This window comes from Macaca nemestrina, chromosome 10 (assembly GCF_043159975.1).
Source record: "Macaca nemestrina isolate mMacNem1 chromosome 10, mMacNem.hap1, whole genome shotgun sequence".
NCBI lineage: Eukaryota > Metazoa > Chordata > Mammalia > Primates > Cercopithecidae > Macaca > Macaca nemestrina.
This window is the reverse complement of record NC_092134.1, coordinates 276,114-295,286: the sequence shown is the minus strand read 5'-3', so window position 1 is coordinate 295,286 and position 19,173 is coordinate 276,114. Positions and strand designations below refer to the sequence as shown.

At 55.2% G+C, this 19,173-nt stretch overlaps 1 protein-coding gene across 7 annotated transcripts in view; it reads right to left on the bottom strand.

Annotated features, from left to right (window-relative positions):
* The window catches only part of LOC105490575 (golgin A3), a 63,087-nt gene that overhangs the window by 4,555 nt on the left and 39,359 nt on the right, over window positions 1-19,173 (bottom strand). For all 7 annotated transcript variants that reach the window (XM_011756332.3, XM_071070703.1, XM_071070704.1 and 4 more), the window contains 12 exons: window positions 19,050-19,127; window positions 16,924-17,187; window positions 14,762-14,856; window positions 12,892-13,108; window positions 10,763-10,906; window positions 8,858-9,055; window positions 7,465-7,581; window positions 4,436-4,575; window positions 3,771-3,903; window positions 3,043-3,165; window positions 2,025-2,189; window positions 703-866 (listed from right to left, as the gene is read on the bottom strand). In XM_011756332.3, the coding sequence (XP_011754634.2) occupies window positions 703-866; window positions 2,025-2,189; window positions 3,043-3,165; window positions 3,771-3,903; window positions 4,436-4,575; window positions 7,465-7,581; window positions 8,858-9,055; window positions 10,763-10,906; window positions 12,892-13,108; window positions 14,762-14,856; window positions 16,924-17,187; window positions 19,050-19,127 (1,838 nt within the window). The remainder of the gene's footprint in view (window positions 1-702; window positions 867-2,024; window positions 2,190-3,042; window positions 3,166-3,770; window positions 3,904-4,435; window positions 4,576-7,464; window positions 7,582-8,857; window positions 9,056-10,762; window positions 10,907-12,891; window positions 13,109-14,761; window positions 14,857-16,923; window positions 17,188-19,049; window positions 19,128-19,173) is intronic.

Here is a 19,173-nt window from a genome sequence, read left to right as displayed (position 1 = left end):
GTCACTGAGGCCTGGCACACACGACTTCCATTCCGTAACCTTCCCTCGGGGTGCCGCCTGGCCCCACCCTACACATTTCACTAAGCCTCAGGCTGCCAGGTACACTGCGTGTGGCCTTCCAGCTTCTCAGGGCCTATCACGGTAGTTTAACTCCAGGCAGTTTCCGCCTATGAGTTCAGAGGCTGTGTGTGAGTCCCCCCCTTATATAAACCTCAGAGGTTGTGTATGTGAGTCCCCCACTTACATAAACCTCAGAGGCTGTGAGTCCCCCCCTTATATAAACCTCAGAGGCTGTGAGTCCCCCCCTTATATAAACCTCAGAGGCTGTGTGTGTGAGTCCCCCCCTTATATAAACCTCAGAGGCTGTGTGCATGAGTCCCCCCCTTATATAAACCTCAGAGGCTGTGTGTGTGAGTCCCCCCCTTATATAAACCTCAGAGGCTGTGTGTGTGAGTCCCCCCCTTATATAAACCTCAGAGGCTGTGTGTGAGTCCCCCCCTTATGTAAAACTCAGAGGTTGTGTGACTCCCCCCCTGTTATATAAACCTCAGAGGCTGTGTGCATGAGTCCCCCCACCTTTATATAAATCTGCTCAAACTCTGCTGGGCACTCATTGAGTGCTGGCACCAGGAGTGTCCTCTCAGCTAAAGAGGGCATTAATCTTTAAGACTAGCTGAAGAGCAACACAGAATATGGTCGTACTTGAGCTGCTGGAGGCAGCTGTTCAGGTTCTTGAGGGGCTCCTTGCTCACAGCAGGTGGTGGCTTCAGCAGCTCCTCCAGCAGCGAGGCGGGAACCGGGCAGTCGGGGATCTTGATGGGCGTGGCGGGGTTGGAAGAGCTGGCCTCGCCTTTTGGCTCCTTTCTCTGTTTTGAAAAGCACATGATCAGCTTTCCCACCGTCCCCTCCCTCGGGTCAGTCTCACTAGCACAGCATGTGGCAGATGGGCCTCCCCAGTGGGTGACATGGGGCCTCTGGGAAGGGGACCATCCCAGCTGCCGTGACAGCACAGCAGTCCCAGAGCTCCAGAATAGCTGGCTGAGGAAACACCTTTATTCCTAAGGCACAAAACCACAGCAAGCCACAGAGACAACCTAAGTCCTGGGTCTGCAGCGGGGCAGGGCCGAGCCACAGACTTACAGCTCTCCCAGAGGCTTTTCCCATCAGAGACTCAAGGCCTTGACGTGGAATTTCCCTAAGAAATTAAGTACGTTTTCCAACTTAGGCTCCCTTTTCTAGGACTTCAGACTTTTTCCACAGATAGGCAGACGACGCAAAACGGCCTCTGAATCCCAGCGCTGCCCTCCCACCTGCCTCCTGGAAAGCATGGCCGTGGACTCAGCACAGAAAACCGCCGGGCGCCTGGGCACAGCTCCCGGGCCCCAGCCCTACGCACACAGCAGGGACTGCCAAGTCACAGACCAGCTGCTCATCTGCTTTACAAAGCACATTGTAACAAAGTGGTATTTGTTTTTTTTTTTTTTTGAGATGGAGTCTCGCTCTGTCGCCCAGGCTGGAGTGCAGTGGCCAGATCTCAGCTCACTGCAAGCTCCGCCTCCCGGGTTCACGCCATTCTCCTGCCTCAGCCTCCCGAGTAACTGGGACTACAGGCGCCTGCCACCTCGCCCGGCTAGTTTTTTGTATTTTTTTCCAGTAGAGATGGGGTTTCACCGGGTTAGCCAGGATGGTCTCGATCTCCTGACCTTGTGATCCGCCTGTCTCGGCCTCCCAAAGTGCTGGGATTACAGGCTTGAGCCACCGCACCCGGCCAACAAAGTGGTATTTGAATTCAGAAATGAGGCAAACGCTGCTGGATGAATGAAACCAGAATGAAATGATTTCATCTGTCACCTGAGCAGGACATCTCATTATCACTGACTTTATACAGCCGCTGCTCAGCGTGGGCTAAACTACATAAATGGACATCCGTTTATGTCTGAATGACTAACATGCCTGCCAGCCTCCTGTCCAAGAGCATCTACAGCGCAGCCTGGCCACCCCGGGAGGGACGCGGGCCTGAGTACCGTCTTGGCCGCACCGCGGCGCAGGTCCAGCTTGAGCTGCTGGTTCTGCTGGAGCAGGGTCTTCATGTTGTTCTTCAGCTCCGACACTTTTGCCTGGAGCATGAATTTATCCTTCTGGGTCATGGACAGATCTTCCTGGGCCATCTCCAACTCAGACTTGACATTCTGTGGAAAATGAAGTCAGATTTTTTAAGTTAACAGATCTTAAACATCCTGCCAAGATCCGAGTTTGTATTTTCATAGGTTAAGCACATGTGTGTCCTCCTCGGCGCCGTCTCGATGGTCCCAGTCCAGGTCCAAAACGCTCAGGACCGGAAGTGTGTCAACTTTTGGAATTTTGAATATTTGCATCACACCTGCCAGCTGAGTATCCGTAATCCAGACATTTGAAATGTTCCAATGAGCATCTCCTTTGTCATGCTGACGCTCGCAAAGTTTCGAATTGTGGGTTTTTGTTTTGTTTTGTGTTTTTGAGACAGAGTCTGTCTCTGTCATTCAGGCTGGAGTGCAGAGGCCCAACCACAGCTCACTGCCCAAAGCGCTGGGCCTACGGGCATGAGCCCCTGTGCCTGGCCAGATTTTGGGTTTTTGGCTGATGGATGCTCCTCTGCCTGTATCTATAAATAAATTCTCACTGTGACTCAAGCCCCTCATTTACGAGGGGGACTCGGCAATTATACTCCTTTCCCGAGCAGTCAAGACCGAACCCTGAGCTCTTTGTCGAGAAGTTTATTGCAGATTGTAAAATTTTTCCCATGCACCCTCCCATTTGCTGGACTCCATGAAATCACGTTCTTGGTCCATGTCACACAGCGCAGCCAAGGGATCGGAGCCGGCCCAGGCTTCAGCCCTGCCTCCGTCCTGCTGTGTGACGTGGACCAGGTGACTTTGCGAGCGCCGCACTGGATGAGGGTGCCAGCTCCCCGGGAGCCTGGCCACAGGCCGCACGGCACGGGAACCAGGGGCCGCCCCAGGACGTGCTGCTCCTGCCTGTGCCCAGCGCCTCACACACAGATACCTGCAGCAGCTGCTGTAGCCCTTCCAGCTCCTTTCTGCCCTGCTGCTCCGTCAAGTCCAGCTGCTGCTTCAAGGACTGGATTTCTCTTTCTTTCTGATCCACCTCCCATTTGAGATTTTCCATCTAAAGAGGGGAAAGTCACATGGCCAACAATATTGAAGCGGCTTTACCGCCCAGGAAAACAGCTCTAGCTATGTGTCCGTTCATTTGATTGATTTTTTTTTTTTGAGACGAAGTCTCGTCCTGTCGCCCATGGAAAACAGCTCTAGCTGTGTGTCGGTTCATTTGATTTTTTTTTTTTTTTTTTTTTGAGACAGAGTCTCGCTCTATTGCCCAGGCTGGAGTGCAGTGGCGTGATCTCAGCTCACTGCAACCTCCGCCTCCTGGGTTCACCCCATTCTCCTGCCTTAGCCTCCCGAGTAGCTGGGACTACAGGCGCCCGCCACCATGCCCGGCTAATTTTTTGTGTTTTTAGTAGGGACGGGGTTTCACTGTGTTAGCCAGGATGGTTTCGATCTCCTGACCTCATGATCCACCTGCCTCGGCCTCCCAAAGTGCAGGGATTACAGGCATGAGCCACCGCGCCCGGCCTGGTTTATCTTTTAATACCATATTCAGAAAACCATCACTATTCCTCCCCACGTAGGACGGCGTGAAGTCACCCAGGACACCTGTGAGTCCAGCCCTGTGAGTCCAGCCCCGCAAGTCCAGCCCCCACGAACCATCACCTCTTGGTTTCCCACAGGCTGTTTGCTGAGCTGCTCGTCCAGCTGCTTCTGCAGGAGCTGGAGCTGCACCCGGGCCTCGGCCAGCTCTGCTTGGAACTGTGCTATCTCCTGGGAATGTTTCCCCTCCCGAATCCTAGTGTAAAAAAACAAGAAAGCAGGGAACTGCCGCGCTCCTCCAGCATGCCCTGCCCTCCTGCTGGGAAACGCTGCCTGGGGAAGGCATCCATCCCGGCAGGTGCTGCGAGCTGCAGCCATGCTTGGTGCCTCAATGTGCACTCGGGCAGTCCTCACAAAGTGTCTGAGACTCACCCTTCGCCAGCTCCCCTCACGGATCCCAGAGACCACAGCGCCTGGGGCCCACAGAGCCACAGCGTCAGCCCCACGCCGGGCCACCCCTTCCCGCCTCGGACCTGAGGCTAAGTACTCGTGCTGGGCGCTCTCTCTCGGGGGAGGACACGGGGCAGTGAGCGAGGCTCAGGCTTCTGGAGACAGACGCTGGGTGCCCCCTACTCCTATGATTCACACTCAAGTACTCGGCACTTTGCAAAATATAGATGACCCTCGCTGTGCTGAAGGTGATGAATTAGACCCCGCCCGTTGCCAGGACAGCCGTGTGTGAGGCCGGGCATGGCCCAGGCCCCGCTGTGCAGGGCCCAGGCACTCACTGAAGGTCGTCGGCCTCAGCCTGCAGCTTCTGCACCAGGTGTTCCTTGGCCTGCAGCTCCTTCTTCACCTCACTCAGCTCCAAGGAGGCCGCCTTGACGTGGCGGCGGTTGTGCCCGGCTTCCACCTTGGCAGCGGCCACCTAGGAGGAAGGAAATCACATTGTCCATACCCTGCATGGCACCTGCAGCTTTACGACACGCCGGACGCAGTGGGTGAATCCACTCCCGGCCCCGTGCACGTCTTGGCTGTGGCGTGTGCTTCTCCACAGGCCTGTCGAGGTCCTTGTAAAGATGAAACCACCTGACCCGGAGCGCGGCACACTCATGTGGCTGCTGCTGTCTGTTCAGTGAACACGAACATTCATTCGAGAACATTCATTCACAATCATTCAAGAGTTTTCGGTCTAAACGGTTTTTATGGTCTTCTTCCAGTTTATTCACAGCCTGGACAACATAGCAAGACCATGTCTCCACAAAATATAAAAAACTCAGCAGGGCATAGTGGTCCCAGGTATTCAGGAGGCTGAGGTGGAAGGATCACTTGAGCTCAGGAGTTCTAGGCTGCAGGGAGCGTGATCGCGCCACTACACTCCAGCCGGGGTGACAGAGTGAGGTCTGGTCTCAAAAATAAAGTAAATAGGCCAGGCGCGGTGGCTCACGCCTGTAATCCCAGCACTTTGGGAGGCCGAGACGGACAGATCACGAGGTCAGGAGATAGAGACCATCCTGGCTAACACGGTGAAACCCTGTCTCTACTAAAAATACAAAAAATTAGCTGGGCGTGCTGGCGGGTGCCTGTAGTCCCAGCTACTCGGGAGGCTGAGGCAGGAGAATGGCGTGAACCCGGGAGGCGGAACTTGCAGTGAGCCGAGATCGCGCCACTGCACTCCAGCCTGGGCGACAGAGCGAGATTCCGTCTCAAAAAATAAATAAATTGGCCGGGCGCGGTGGCTCAAGCCTGTAATCCCAGCACTTTGGGAGGCCAAGACGGGCGGATCACAAGGTCAGGAGATCGAGACCATCCTGGCTAACACGGCGAAACCCCGTCTCTACTAAAAACACAAAAAATTAGCCGGGCGAGGTGGCGGCGCCTGTGGTCCCAGCTACTCAGGAGGCTGAGGCAGGAGGATGGCGTGAACCCGGGAGGCGGAGCTTGCAGTGAGCTGAGATCATGCCACTGCACTCCAGCCTGGGCGACAGAGCGAGACTCCGTCTCAAAAAAAAAAAAAAAATAAATAAATAAATAAATAAATAAATTTAAAAATAAATAAATAAATAAAAATAATAAAATAAATAAATACATTTACAAAAGAAAGAATAAAATTAATTGCAAGGCCAAGGCGGGCAGGTCATGAGGTCAGGAGATCAAGACCATCCTGGCTAACAGGGTGAAACCCCTCTCTACTAAAATACAAAAAATTAGGCGGGGGTGGTGGTGGGTGCCTGTAGTCCCAGCTACGCGGGAGGCTGAGGCAGGAGAATCACTTGAACCCAGGAGGCAGAGGTTGCAGTGAGCCAAGATCACGCCACTGCACTCCAGCCTGGCAACAGATTGAGACTCTGTCTTTAAAAAAAAAAAAAAAAAAAAAAAAAAAACACTGAAAAAAATTAAGTGAAACCTAAGCACAGAGCGAAAGCTGGAGAGCTGGGGCACTGTGTGAGCCCAGCCTGAACCACAGCCCAGCAGCAGGCCCCAGGCAAGGGTTAAACGGCTGGGTGGATGAGGCCTGTGAGGCCAAAAGAAAGCTGTTAACTACTCCTATTAAAATACTCCTGCCACATTTTTTTTTTTGAGACAGAGTTTCACTCTTGTTGCCCAGGCTGGAGTGCAATGGCGTGATCTCGGCTCACTGCAACCTCCGCCTCCTGGGTTCAAGCGATTCTCCTGCCTCAGCCTCCCAAGTAGCTGGGATTACAGGCATGTGCCACCATGCCTGGCTAATTTTGTATTTATAGTAGAGACAGAGTTTCTCTATGTTGGTCAGCCTGGTCTCGAACTCCCGAACTCAGGTGATCCACCCGCCTCAGCCTCCCAGAGTGCTGGGATTACAGGCGTGAGTCACCGTGCCCAGCCACCTGCCACATGTTAAAATTAATTCTATTTATAAGAAAACTTTATTGTTTTACCCCTTTAAAAAAAAAATCAAGAAGCTTTTTATTTTTATCTCAATTACATTATCATAGAAAAGTTCTTAAAGGCTGTGGCAAAGCCAGGTCATAGGCATGAAAGAAGCTTTACTGTTAGGCCAAAAAGTTTGAATTGTGAAGCAATTATAACTTGTAATTTTTTACAAGTTCAATTCAAACAGGATTTAAAGGAAAAGTGATGTGTTCTTTCCTGCCTTTCTCTAGAGAAAACCAGTTATTTCTTGTGTTCCTCCTAGAAATTTTCTACAAATACATGAGCATCGAATGCACGCACACACACCATGTCCCAGGCACACACGTGCACGCACACCCCCCATGTGCACACACAGGGCAAGCGTGCTGAGTAGCTGCTCTGTGCCAGGCATGGCAGAGGTAGCCAGCAAGCAGCGTTCTAACGGAGGAGCAGGGCCCAGACAGGGCACCTGGGGGTCAGGATGGGCCTCTGCTGGCAACTTGACCAATGTGTCAGTGAACACAGGTGAAGCAGGGCAGGGGCCAGTCACGAAAAGACAGCTCTCTACACAGAGAAGGGTCCACAGAACCACCCCTTGTCTGCCGAACACAAATGGGATCCTATGCTATTCTCAAGTTTGCTTTTTCAATGCAACAAGACACACAGGACACCGTTCCTAGCACAATATAAATACACATGCACGCTGAGCTCATTGGCCCCAGGTCCTCACGGCTGCACTGCCATTTAATCTAACACCACCTTCTAAGGACCAGACCAGGTGCTCTGCAGCCTCCATCACCGACGACTGCAACGCACCTTTGCTCTCTGAAACTGCTGGAAGGAGGCTGGTGTGTGAAGGACTCTGCATAGATTTCTAGGCACTGGAGCATCCCCTGGAACGCCCTGTGAGCCAGAAAGTGGCACGCACCTGCTCCTTAAGGCTGTTCACCTTCTCCTTCTCCTTCTCTAGTGAGGCCTGCAGGGCCTGGACAAGCTGCTTCATCTGGCGATCCTCCTCTTCTTTGCGCTGCAAAACCGCCTGCACCTAGATCAGATTGCAGGACAGATAAGGACGTCAAATGGCAAACACACAAGGCTGCACACGTCACATCACAGGCGGAGGCACACGTCACATCACAGGCGCAGGCACACGCAGGGAGGCAGAGGAAACTCCACCTCTGAAGAATCTGTGACAAAAACAGAATCCTAGGTTGCGGGAGCACAACCACAGGGCCGCACTCAAGAACGTGGCACGCCTGTGGGCCCCATGGCTCCAGAGGCTGGGGCAGGAGGATTGCTGAAGTCCAGTAGGTCGAGGCTGCAGTGAGCTGTGATGGTGCTACTGCACTCCCCTCCACTCTGGGCAAAAAAAAAAAAAAAAAAGAATGGGCCGGGCACGGTGGCTCACGCCTCTAATCCCAGCACTTTGGGAGGCTGAGGCAGGCGGATCACCAGGTCAGGAAATCAAGACCATCCTGGCTAACACGGTGAAACCTCGTCTCTACTAAAAATATAAAAGATTAGCTGGGTGCGGCGCCGCCTGTGGTCCCAGCTATACCGGAGGCTATGGCAGGGGAATCGCTTCAACTCGGGAGGCGGGAAGCCGAGATCCTGCCACTGCCCTCCAGCCTGAGAGACAGAGTGAGCCTCTGTATTACGAACAACAATGAAAAAAAAAAAGGAATGTGGTGGCTGGGAACCCAAAAATTACATATAAATCAGGGGTTGCGGCCAGGTACAAACAGAGCGGAAGTGGTGGGAACTAGGGCAAAATATGGAACTAAGACGGGAGAGTCAACACCAGCAGCCTGATGTGGCCCCCAGGATTTCCCTGAAATGCCCCGCCTGGTCCTCAATCCAGAGAGGCTGTGGAGCCTGAGCAGCTGAGTGAGACCCAGGTCAGTGTTCGAGTCTCAGTTCTGAACTGCGTGAACCTCTCATTAAGTGCCCCCTACATACAATGTCACCATCTGGGACTGGAACTCAGCCACACCCACATGGGAGGTCTGCCCGTGAACTAAACAGGCCTGCCTCTCAATTAAACACATCTGCCCCTCAACTAAACACGTCTGCCCCTCAACTAAACAGGTGAACTGAGCACACACAGGGGCTCCAGCCTCACCTCGGAGAGCCCAGCCCTGCACCAGCAGCCGGGGACCCAGGCCTGTGGGTCACCCGACCCCTGAGCCTGTTCTCTCGGCTGCAGGCCGGGTGGGCTAGGAGTCAGCACAGGTGACTGAATCTGGGTGAGAGTCTCGGAGTGCACGCAGCCTCAGCAACTCTCACGCCGCTGCTGGCCTGAGTTTGACGAGTTTGAATACCTGAAGGTTCAAGTGGACTAGGTCTGCCTCCCTCTTGGCCAAAGCTGTTTCTAGGATGCTGTTGTGTTCCCGCAGAGCTGCGTTGGACTGTCCAAGACCCGTAAGCTTCCCTTTCTCGTGCTCTAATTCGAGAGCCAACTTCTTGTTCGACTCCTCGAGGCGTTTTATCTTCTTCCTGAAGCCTCTGGATTCTTGAAGCTGAAACATACCAACGTCACCGTGAAATTACCCGCACTGGTGAGTGGAGTTCACGCACCCCAGCAACAGGTGTTTTCAATAAGAAAAAGCAGACACTTAGGCCAGGCGTGGTGGCTCAGCCTGGAATCCCAGCACTTTGGGAGGCTGAGGTGGGGGGATCACCTGAGGTGAGGAGTTCGAGACCAGCCTGGCCAACATGGTGAAACCCCGTCTCTACTGAAAATACAAAGACTAGCCACCGTCATGGTGCACGCCTTTAGTCCCAGCTACTCAGGAGGCTGAGGCAGGAGAATCACTCGAACCCAAGAGTGGAGGTTGCACTGAGCTGAGATTACGCCACTGCACTCCAGCCTGGGCGACACAGGGAGACTCTTGTCTCAAAAAAAAAAAAAAAAAGAAAAGAAACATCGAAAACTAAAACACAGCAATGGGCCGGGCGTGGTAACTCACACCTGTAATCCCAGCACTTTGGGAGGCTGAGGCGGGTGGATCACATAAGGTCAAGGGTTTGAGACCAACCTGGCCAACATGATAAAACCCTATCTCTACCAAAAATACAGAAATTATCCAGGTGCGGTGGCAGGTGCCTGTAGTTCCAGCTACTCAGGAGAATGAAGCTGGAGAATCATGTGAACCTGGGAAGCGGAGGCTGAGGTGAGCCAAGATCGTGCACTCCATCCAGCCTGGGTGACAGAGCGAGACTGTCTCAAAACAACAAAAACAAAAACAGCAATGGACACCACAGGACCGTGCTTGCTTCATGATATGAAGGCTGTTGTGGTCATGGTTAGTTGCTTCCCCAGGCCCCTCTCCTTCCTCCCCATGGCCAAGAGCCCAGCCTTCTCCTGGGGCCATGGGCTTCTGGAGAAGCCTATCCAGGCACTGAGCCCTGGCCAGGCCACTCGGCAGGGTGGGCACGAGCAAAACCATTTCAGGACAGGACATAGTGAGTGGAACAGGCAGCCCTAGGGTGACAGAGCTCCACAGAGGGGGCTGGGGAGGGAGACAGGGGCCGGGAACCAGAGGGGCTGGGGAGGGAGAGGGGGCCGGGACACTGAGCTGCCACCAGCACCGCTGAAATGAGAACTGTCTCTGAACCTGAGACAGATCTGCGTTCTTTTTTTTTGAAACGGAGTCTCACTCTGTTGCCCAGCCTGGATTGCAGTGGCACGATCTCAGCTCACTGCGATCTCGGCTCACTGCAATCTCTGCTCCTGGGTTCAAGCAGTTCACCTGCCTCAGCCTCCTGAGTAGCTGGGACTACAGGCATCCGCCACCACACCCAGCTAATTTTTGTATTTTTAATAGAGACGGGGTTTCACCATGTTGGCCAGGCTGATCTCGAACTCCTAACCTCGTGATCCGCCCACCTCAGCCTCCCAAAGTGCTGGGATTACAGGCATGAGTCACTTGCCCAGCCAAGTTGGGTTTCTTATTTGAAACCAAAGCGTTTGAACTGAGAAGGGCTGCACTGTTAATTCTGTAACCATTCCACCAAAGAGACAGTAACACAGTGATCCTCCCCAGAGGGCTGGAATCAGGGCCTGCCCCACCAGAGCCAGAGGCTGACAGTCAGAAGGTGGCAACACCAAAAGCAACGCTAGGCGCACAGTGAAGTTTTGTTTTTCGGGCCACACGCGTGGTGGCATGCCCAGGGATCATGTGACCTGCCCCACGCTGCCGCCACAGCAGACAGCCAAACCTCACCTCGTCCTCCAGCTCCAGCACCTTCTCCCGGGACTCCTCCAGCTCCTGGCTGGTCAGCGCAATGACCTCCTGCAGTTCCTTTTCCAGCAGAGTCTTGCTGTGACTGACAGCCTGCAGCTCCGCCTCCAGGGCCTGGATCCTTTCCTAAGGGCCAAGACAGAATGGGCACTTGGTCACGGGCAGGCCCTGACCTCCCTCACTTCCCGTGGCACCTGCAGGCAGGAGGCTGTGTGGCTGCACACACCAGACACCAGTTGCCTGACACAGTCCCACAACCTTCCTTTATGTTCAAGGAGTTGAATTAACCGACCACAGCATGCACACGATGACACACGGGGACAGCTGGGACCAACGAAATCATCTCTTCAGTTCAATGCTTCAAAAATACAGAAGAAAATCTGACCTGCAGATAATGGCTATAAATCACCACCTGTGGCAAGCAAGCAGCACCAGGTGTAATCAGCACCACATATGTGCTCACGCACCACACATCACACACACACGTACGTACCACACGCACACACATGCTCATGTACCACACGCGTTCACATCTCACACATGCACATACGTGCTCACCCCACACGCGTTCACACCCCACACATGTTCGCACCCCACACCACACGCACACACGTGCTCACACCTCACACATGAATGGATACATGCAGGCACTGGTGTGCTCTCACACCCCGCCCACTTGTTGCCTCGATGGTGCCAGGCCCTTGCCAAGCATGTTCCAGTACCACCTAACTTAACCCTCACATGAGGAGGTCCTCATTCACCTCAGTTTGACCTCATTTCACTGAGGATCAAAAAGGTGAGAAATTTGCCAAAAGCCACCACTTGCAAGGGGCGAAGCCCGGACGGACACAAGACATCGGCTCGCGGCCGTGCTATTCCTCAGCTGCAACGATGCGGCGAGGGGCTGGCTCTGCCCGGCCTTTGCACCCTCCCCACCCCAGCCCTTCGTGAGCCCAAGGAAAATGGCAACTGAATCAATCTCCCCAACAGTTTACAAAGCAATCAGGTGAGAGGGAGCACTTGATTTATTCATTTAATTTTAGACAGAGTCTCTCTCTGTCGCCCTGGCTGGAGTGCAGCAGCAAAATCACGGCTCACTGCAGTTTCAGCCTCCCCTCCTGGGCTGAGGTGATCCTCCCACCTCAGCGTCTCAAGCATCTGGGACCACAGGCACGTGCCACCATGCCCAGGTAATATTTTTGTATTACTTGTAGACATAGGGTCTCATTATGTTGCCCAGGCTGGTCTCAAACTCCTGAGCTCAAGCGATCCTCCCGCCTCAGGCTCCCAAAGCACTGGGATTACAGGTGAGAGCCACTGTGCCTGGCTGAGTTTATTTAATTGCTGGGCTTACAGGTGTGAGCCACCATGCTTGGCCGAGTTTATTTAATTTGACAAGAAAACCCCATGTTATGATACAGTCTCTTCTTACCCCCAAATTCTTAAGTGGACAGGAAATAGAAACCAACCACATGTAAGAAGAAATACTAAGTTGTCAGTGCAAGGACACGAACTGGAGAATAATAAATACAATGCAAATGAACTCACTCAGGTAGGATGGTATGCCTACCACGTAAGGTAAGAGAGCACAGAGGGCCGCGGCCTCCACAGAAGGCCCTGCTCAGAGCCCTCCAGCAAGGGCACTGGCTTGTTCTGGGCCACCGCAGCGTGGCTACCTCTAAATGCTCCCCGAACCCTGCCAAATGCTGACCCCACACCCTTACTCCTGCTTCTCAGCGAGTGCGGAGGCTGCTGGAACGCGAGTGGACCAGGGCAGGCCCTCCCTCTGCCCCAAGGGAGCAGCTGAACTTCTCTGAGCCAAGGAGATTTCTTGAGGAAAATCAGGTGAAGGCCGCAGACCGCAGACCGCAGACCGCAGACCACAGACCGCAGACCGCAGACCACAGGCCGCGCAGGGTTCATGAGGGTCGCGGGGCGATGCTCCGTCACTGCGGGCTTCTGGCAACCTCGACGCTGAGCGGAGTTTAGAGGCTAAAGCCTCCCACGTGAGCTCGGCCCCGCGAGGCTTTAGGGGACAACTGCTGATGGAGAGCCCTTCCCCGCACTGAGGGGCTGGCAACCCTGGCCGGGGATGGCACGGCGTTACCTACATGTAGAGCCAGGCTGCTGTCACCGCTGCCGCCCTGGGCTCGGAGTCGGCCCAGCTCCGCGTCCGCAGCCTCCTTGGCCGCAAGGGCCTCCTGTAGGCGGCGGCTGAGGATGCCCACGGCATTCTCGTAGGCCTTGTGTTTGGTCTTCATCTCCTTCTGGGCGCTGGTCAAGTCTGAGCCCAGCCGCCTCATCTTCTGCTTCTGTTCCGTGATGGCCCTGGGGTGTCACGAGGGAGACACAAGAGGAAGCTGAATTATCCTCTGACGCGACCGTCTGGCATTCTGGTTCGCAACAGCAGGCAACAGGAAGTGCGTCTCGGAAGCCCCTTCTGAGGACGGGCTCGATGGCCGAGACCCTGGGCCACGGGGAGGCTGCCTCCGCTCACGCCCCACCCTTGCTCTCCCCAGAACCCGGCTGCCCTAGGAAAGCCGGGTGAGTGTGTGTCTGTCCTGTGGGGGCTGCACACAGCGAAGGATCAGTCCGTATCGGGTGTTCCCGCAGAGCCAGGCCAGCGGAAGCACTCAATGAATTTTCACCATTTCCACCACCAGCGTCAGACCTGCCCTCCTCTTGGGGCAGCTTATGAACGACCCTGTGAATGCAGAGAAAGAGTCTGCTCCTACCAAACAGAAACGTTCTTGAATATCGGTAAAAATTTCAACCATCAGATTCATGAGCAAATCACCAGCTGATTAAAGCAAAGCAGCACAGACGCCCACGCTTGGAATCCTGGAGGGCCGAGGCGGGAGCATCACCTGAGTCCAGGAGCTTGAGACCAGCCTGGGCAACATACTGAGACCCCATCTCTACAAAAAAATTTAAAAATTAGCCAGGCGTGGTGGTGCACACCTGGGGTCCCAGTTACTCCAGGGGCTGAGCTGGGAGGATCACTTGAGCCCAGGAGGTTGAGGCTGCAGTGAGCTAGGATGGCACCACTGCATTCCAGCCTGGGTGACAGAAACAGACCATTTCGAAAACAAACAAAATACCTCAAAACTATGCATTTAGCTGGGCATGGTAGCTCACATCTGTCATTTCAGCACTTTGGGAGGCTGAGACAGGAGGACTGCTTGGCCCTGGGGTTCGAAACCAGCCTGGGTAACATGGTGAGACCCCATCTCTACAAAAATGAAGCAAAGCAGCACAGGGCACAACGCCAGAGGAAGAAGGCCCGACGGCATCTGCGTGTGCAAACGTGTGCCGGCGAGGTCTGTGCACCACTGGGTAAGGCAGCCCCTGACGGCATCTGTGTGTGCAAACGTGTGCCCGCGAGGTCTGTGCACCACTGGGGTAAGGCAGCCCCTAACGGCATCTGTGTGTGCAAACGTGTGCCGGCGAGGTCTGTGCACCACTGGGTAAGGCAGCCCCTGACGGCATCTGTGTGTGCAAACGTGTGCCGGCGAGGTCTGTGCACCACTGGGTAAGGCAGCCCCTGACGGCATCTGTGTGTGCAAACGTGTGCCCGCGAGGTCTGTGCACCACTGGGGTAAGGCAGCCCCTAACGGCATCTGATTGTGCGCACACGTATGCACGGGCGTGTGCCGGCGAGGTCAGTGTGTTCATGTTTATGTGAGTGTGAGGTGTGAGGATGAACATTGAAGCGTCTCCCAGGGTAGGAGCTGGGAGAGGGGATGCTGCTGCACAAAAAGTCAAACGTAAAAACACCTGGGGAGCTTCTGTTACAGGAGCTTCAGCAAGTCCACGATCAACTCGGATCATTTCGCAGATGAGCAGCCACCAAACCACACAGACTCCAAACCTGGACCTTAACGTTCCAGGCCACCACAGCACCTCCCAGGGAGGGTGTCCCCGCACAACAGCAGCAGCCCACGGGGCTCTCCTGCCTCCCCCGGGCACACGCGGACTTACTTCCGGGCTTCTTGCTGCAACTCTTCAATTTGTTTCTTCAGCACCTCGTTGGCCTCTGTGACCGCGACCATCTGCTCCTTATCGAACTGCAACGACTTCGGAAGGGAAGGAGGGCGTGAGGAGCGGCACTGAAACCCCAGCCTGTCTCCCCTCCCGGGCTCCAGCCCATCGCCCCTGCCGATGGCACTGCACAGGCTCGCCCTGGAGGACTTGCGCCTTGAGAAAAGTCCTGAGAGAGATATCTACCTTCTTACAAACCTACAAACCACTCTTTTTTTTCTTGAGATGGAGTCCCATTCTGTCGCCTAGGTTGGCGTGCAGGGGCGTGATCTCAGCTCACTGCAACCTCTCCACCTCCCAGGTTCACAGTGATTCTCCTGCCTCAGCCTCCCGAGTGGCTGGGACTACAGATGCCCGCCACCACACCCAGCTAATTTTTTTATTTTTAGTAGAGACGGGGTTTCACCACATTGGCCAGGCTAGTCTTGAACTCCTGACCTTGTGATCCACCCGCCTCGGCCTCCCAAAGTGCTGGGATTACAGGCGTGAGCCACTGCGCTCGGCCACAAACCACTCATTATTGAGACCAACGACCGCTTCCAAACACTGTGTCCAGAGCATCAGAGGCACAACAGGACATGACTAGTTCATAGGAAAGCCTGTGGACCCAGGACCTCTCCTCCTAACCCCTAGGACCCAGGACCTCTCAAGGATCCAGACCCCTCCTCAGAAACCCCAGGACCCCTCCCTGGAGACCCCTGGACCCATCCCCAGAGTCCCCGGGAACCCTCCCCTCAAGCCCCTGGGTTCCCTCCCCACAGCCCCTGGACCCCTCCCTGAGCCCCCAGAACCCCTCCCCAGAGACCCCTGGGACTCATCCCTGGAGACTCCAGGACCCTTCTCTGGAGCCCCCGGATGCCCTCCTCAGCCTCCACTGTGAACACTGACGGCTGGGTCCCCCACCTGCTCCTGCCCTCGCAGCCTTTCCCCAGCTCCTGGGTGCTAGGCAAGTCCCCACAACCAGCCCAGACCTGCAGCTGTGGGGTCTGAACGTGCTCTGCGCCCACTGCTGTCTCCTCCAAGCCTCCTGCAACCCAAGGAGCCGGCGCTGCCCTCGGCCCACCTCCCCACCCCGGCAGCAGCGTTAATCCATCAGCCCCCACTTTCTGACACCGACCGCGCTCCTCCATCAGCTCCTACTTTCCGACACTGACCGGCGCCGGCCATACCGCCTACTCCCGGCCTCACCCCGGCTCCTGATGAGCCAGACACACTGACCAGTCCGCCTGCTGGGACCTTGGCTCGGTCCTCTCTGGCAACTTCAGAAACATCATAAGCAAAACGACCCTCCCCAAATTTACTGTTGCTCTCCCGATTTCTCATCTCGCCTCCCGGTTCCTCAGCCTGGATGTCTGGACAGGATCCTGGACTGTGGCCTCCATCCCGCACCCCTCACCCCTCACCTCCGGCTCACCTGCTCTGCCACCTGCAGCCGAGAAACTGTCACCAGCATCCCGGACACCCACTGCGTGCAGAAGCCAGCCCAGGCTCAGCTTCCACAGGAGTGTGACTGTCTCTGGCCGGTCCCAGCTCCGCACCCAGCCACAAGGGACTCCCAGGGTCCCCGGGCCCCGGTGCCCTGCCCCGACGTGGGGTCTCCACAAAACACTCACCCTTGCTTTACGCACGACAGCCGCCGTCCTCACACACTGGATCCCGGGAGCCCATGGCAAGGGGGAGAAGCTGGGTGCCTCACGGGGCCTTCTCACTCCCTCCCTTCATGCAACATCGTCACCTGGACTTACCAGGCCTCACCTGACCGCCCCTCTGGGACCTATGCTCCAGGTGGGCCATACTCCCAGCTGTTCTTCCAAAAGCCTCTCCCGCCTTGCCACCGCCCTGCCCCAGACCCGGCCCCGCCCCAGACTCGGCCCCACCCCAGACCCGGCCCCGCCCCACACTCGGCCCCGCCCCACACTCGGCCCCGCCCCAGACCCGGCCCCGCCCCAGACTCGGCCCCACCCCAGACTCGGCCCCGCCCCACACTCGGCCCCGCCCCACACTCGGCCCCGCCCCACACTCGGCCCCGCCCCAGACACACGCGCCCCAAGCACTTTGGCCGAATCCTCCCGATCAAGTGAGTCAGTCCGACACGGACGGACCTGCAAGTGTGTTTCCATCTCGTCTCGCTCCTTCTGTGCCGACTGGAGATGCCCTTCAAGGTCGGCCATCTGCTGACGGACCTGGGCCGCCTCTCGGTGCAGGCGCGAGAGCTCCGCCTCCGCGGCCCGCTTCTCCCCGTGCACTTGCATCAGCTCCTGCCGCAGCTCCTTCAGCTCCGAGTCCAGCCTTTTCCTGGTGGCTTTCAGCTCACTGATGAGCTGGTCTTTGGAGGTGGCGTCGCGCCGGTAGGCCTCCACCATCACCTGCCGAGACAGAAGCTGTGAGCCGACGCTGGGCGGTGGGCGCGGGGGACTTCTGGGGGTCACGCTGGCTTCAACAAAAATGTTTACCACTTACCAGGGACATAACTTTTTTGAGGTAAAGATACATTTCATCAAATTTAAGCCTTCATCGACTGAGCCACACCGTTATTTACCACAGGTGACATCACGGCCTGTTTAAACAAGAGTGTGTGTGTGGTGCACGAGGCAGTCACACCAGCCTCCTAGAGGTCTCTTCAATTCCAAGGAGTCTGGCTCTCCCCAGCCTTCAACTGCACTGCTTTGCTTCCAACAGGTACTCCCCTTGCTTGTGGCTCAGTAATAAAACAAAGCAGGACTCACGACACTGCTCCAGGGGCCGCCCTTGCTCAGAAATAAAATACAGCAGGCCGGGCGCGGTGGCTCACGCCTGTAATCCCAGCACTCTGGGAGCCCAAGCTGGCTGATCGCCTGAGGTCAGGAGTTCAAAACCAGCCTGGCCAACAAGGCGAAACCCCCATCTCTACTAAAAATACAAAAAACCAGCCAGGTGTGGTGGCACATGCTTGTAGTCCCAGCTACTCAGGAAGCTGAGGCATGAGAATCACTTGAACCTGGCAGTCAGAGGCTGCAGTGAGCTGAGACAGCACTACTACACTCCAGGCTGGGCGACAGAGCCAGACTCCGTCTCAAAAAAAATAAAACACGGCACTCACAACGCTGCTTCAGGGGTTGTCCTCGCTCAGAAATAAAACACAGCACCACGAACAATACAGCTTCGGGGGTCACCCTTGCTCAGATCCCATAAAATCCAACAGGAGGTACTGGCTTCACTGACACAAAATTTATATTCCATGTCTTTTTGGGTAATCATAATTTGTTTCAATGCTGGAACTCCATGTGCATTTTTCAGACATTTTAAATGGCAAACCCAACCTGTGTGAACAACACCGCACAACACACAGCCTCCCAGAGTGAGCACAACAGGGTATGACAGGCGCTCCAGTGACAGGCGCTCCAGTGACAGCCGCCCCTGGAGATCTGAGGGGCCAAGACCCCCACCCCGCTGTGGAAGTGCATCTTGACTTTGCAGATTAAGTACCTTTAAAAAAAGTTCGGCCGGGCGCGGTGGCTCAAGCCTGTAATCCCAGCACTTTGGGAGGCCGAGACGGGCGGATCACGAGGTCAGGAGATCAAGACCATCCTGGCTAACACGGTGAAACCCCGTCTCTACTAAAAAATACAAAAAACTAGCCGGGCGAGGTGGCGGGCGCCTGTAGTCCCAGCTACTCGGGAGGCTGAGGCAGGAGAATGGCGTGAACCCGGGCGGCGGAGCTTGCAGTGAGCTGAGATCGGGCCACTGCACTCCAGCTTGGGCGACAGAGCGAGACTCCGTCTCAAAAAAAAAAAAAAAAAAGTTAAAGAGAGCCAGGCGCGGTGGCTCACGCCTGTAATCCCAGCACTTTGGGAGGCTGAGACGGGTGGATCACAAGGCCAGGAGATCGAAACCATCCTGGCCAACACAGTGAAACCCCGTGTCTAATAAAAATACGAAAAATTAGCCAGATGTGGTGGCCAGTGCCTGTAGTCCCAGCTGCTCGGGAGGCTGAGGCAGGAGAATGGCTTGAACGCGGGAGGCAGAGGTTGCAGTGAGCCGAGATTGTGCCACTGCACTCCAGTCTGGGCGACAGAGTGAGAGACTGTCTCAAAAAAAAAAAAAAAAAAAAAGAGTTAAAGAGAACTCAAGATGTTACCTGTTATCTTCTTCTCAACTCCAATGACACTGGAATTGCTAAGCAATTAAACCACACAAAACTCTGTTCATACGCTTATTTCAAGTGAAGAAATCAACAACACATTTTTACCTTTTGTTGAAGAAACTGTTCCTTTATTTTTTGCGTTTGCTTTTTCAGAGTGGCAGTCTCCTGCTGCAGGTGTTCCACCTGTGGGGAACATGTGCACAGACATTACACTGAGGGCTCCAGGAGA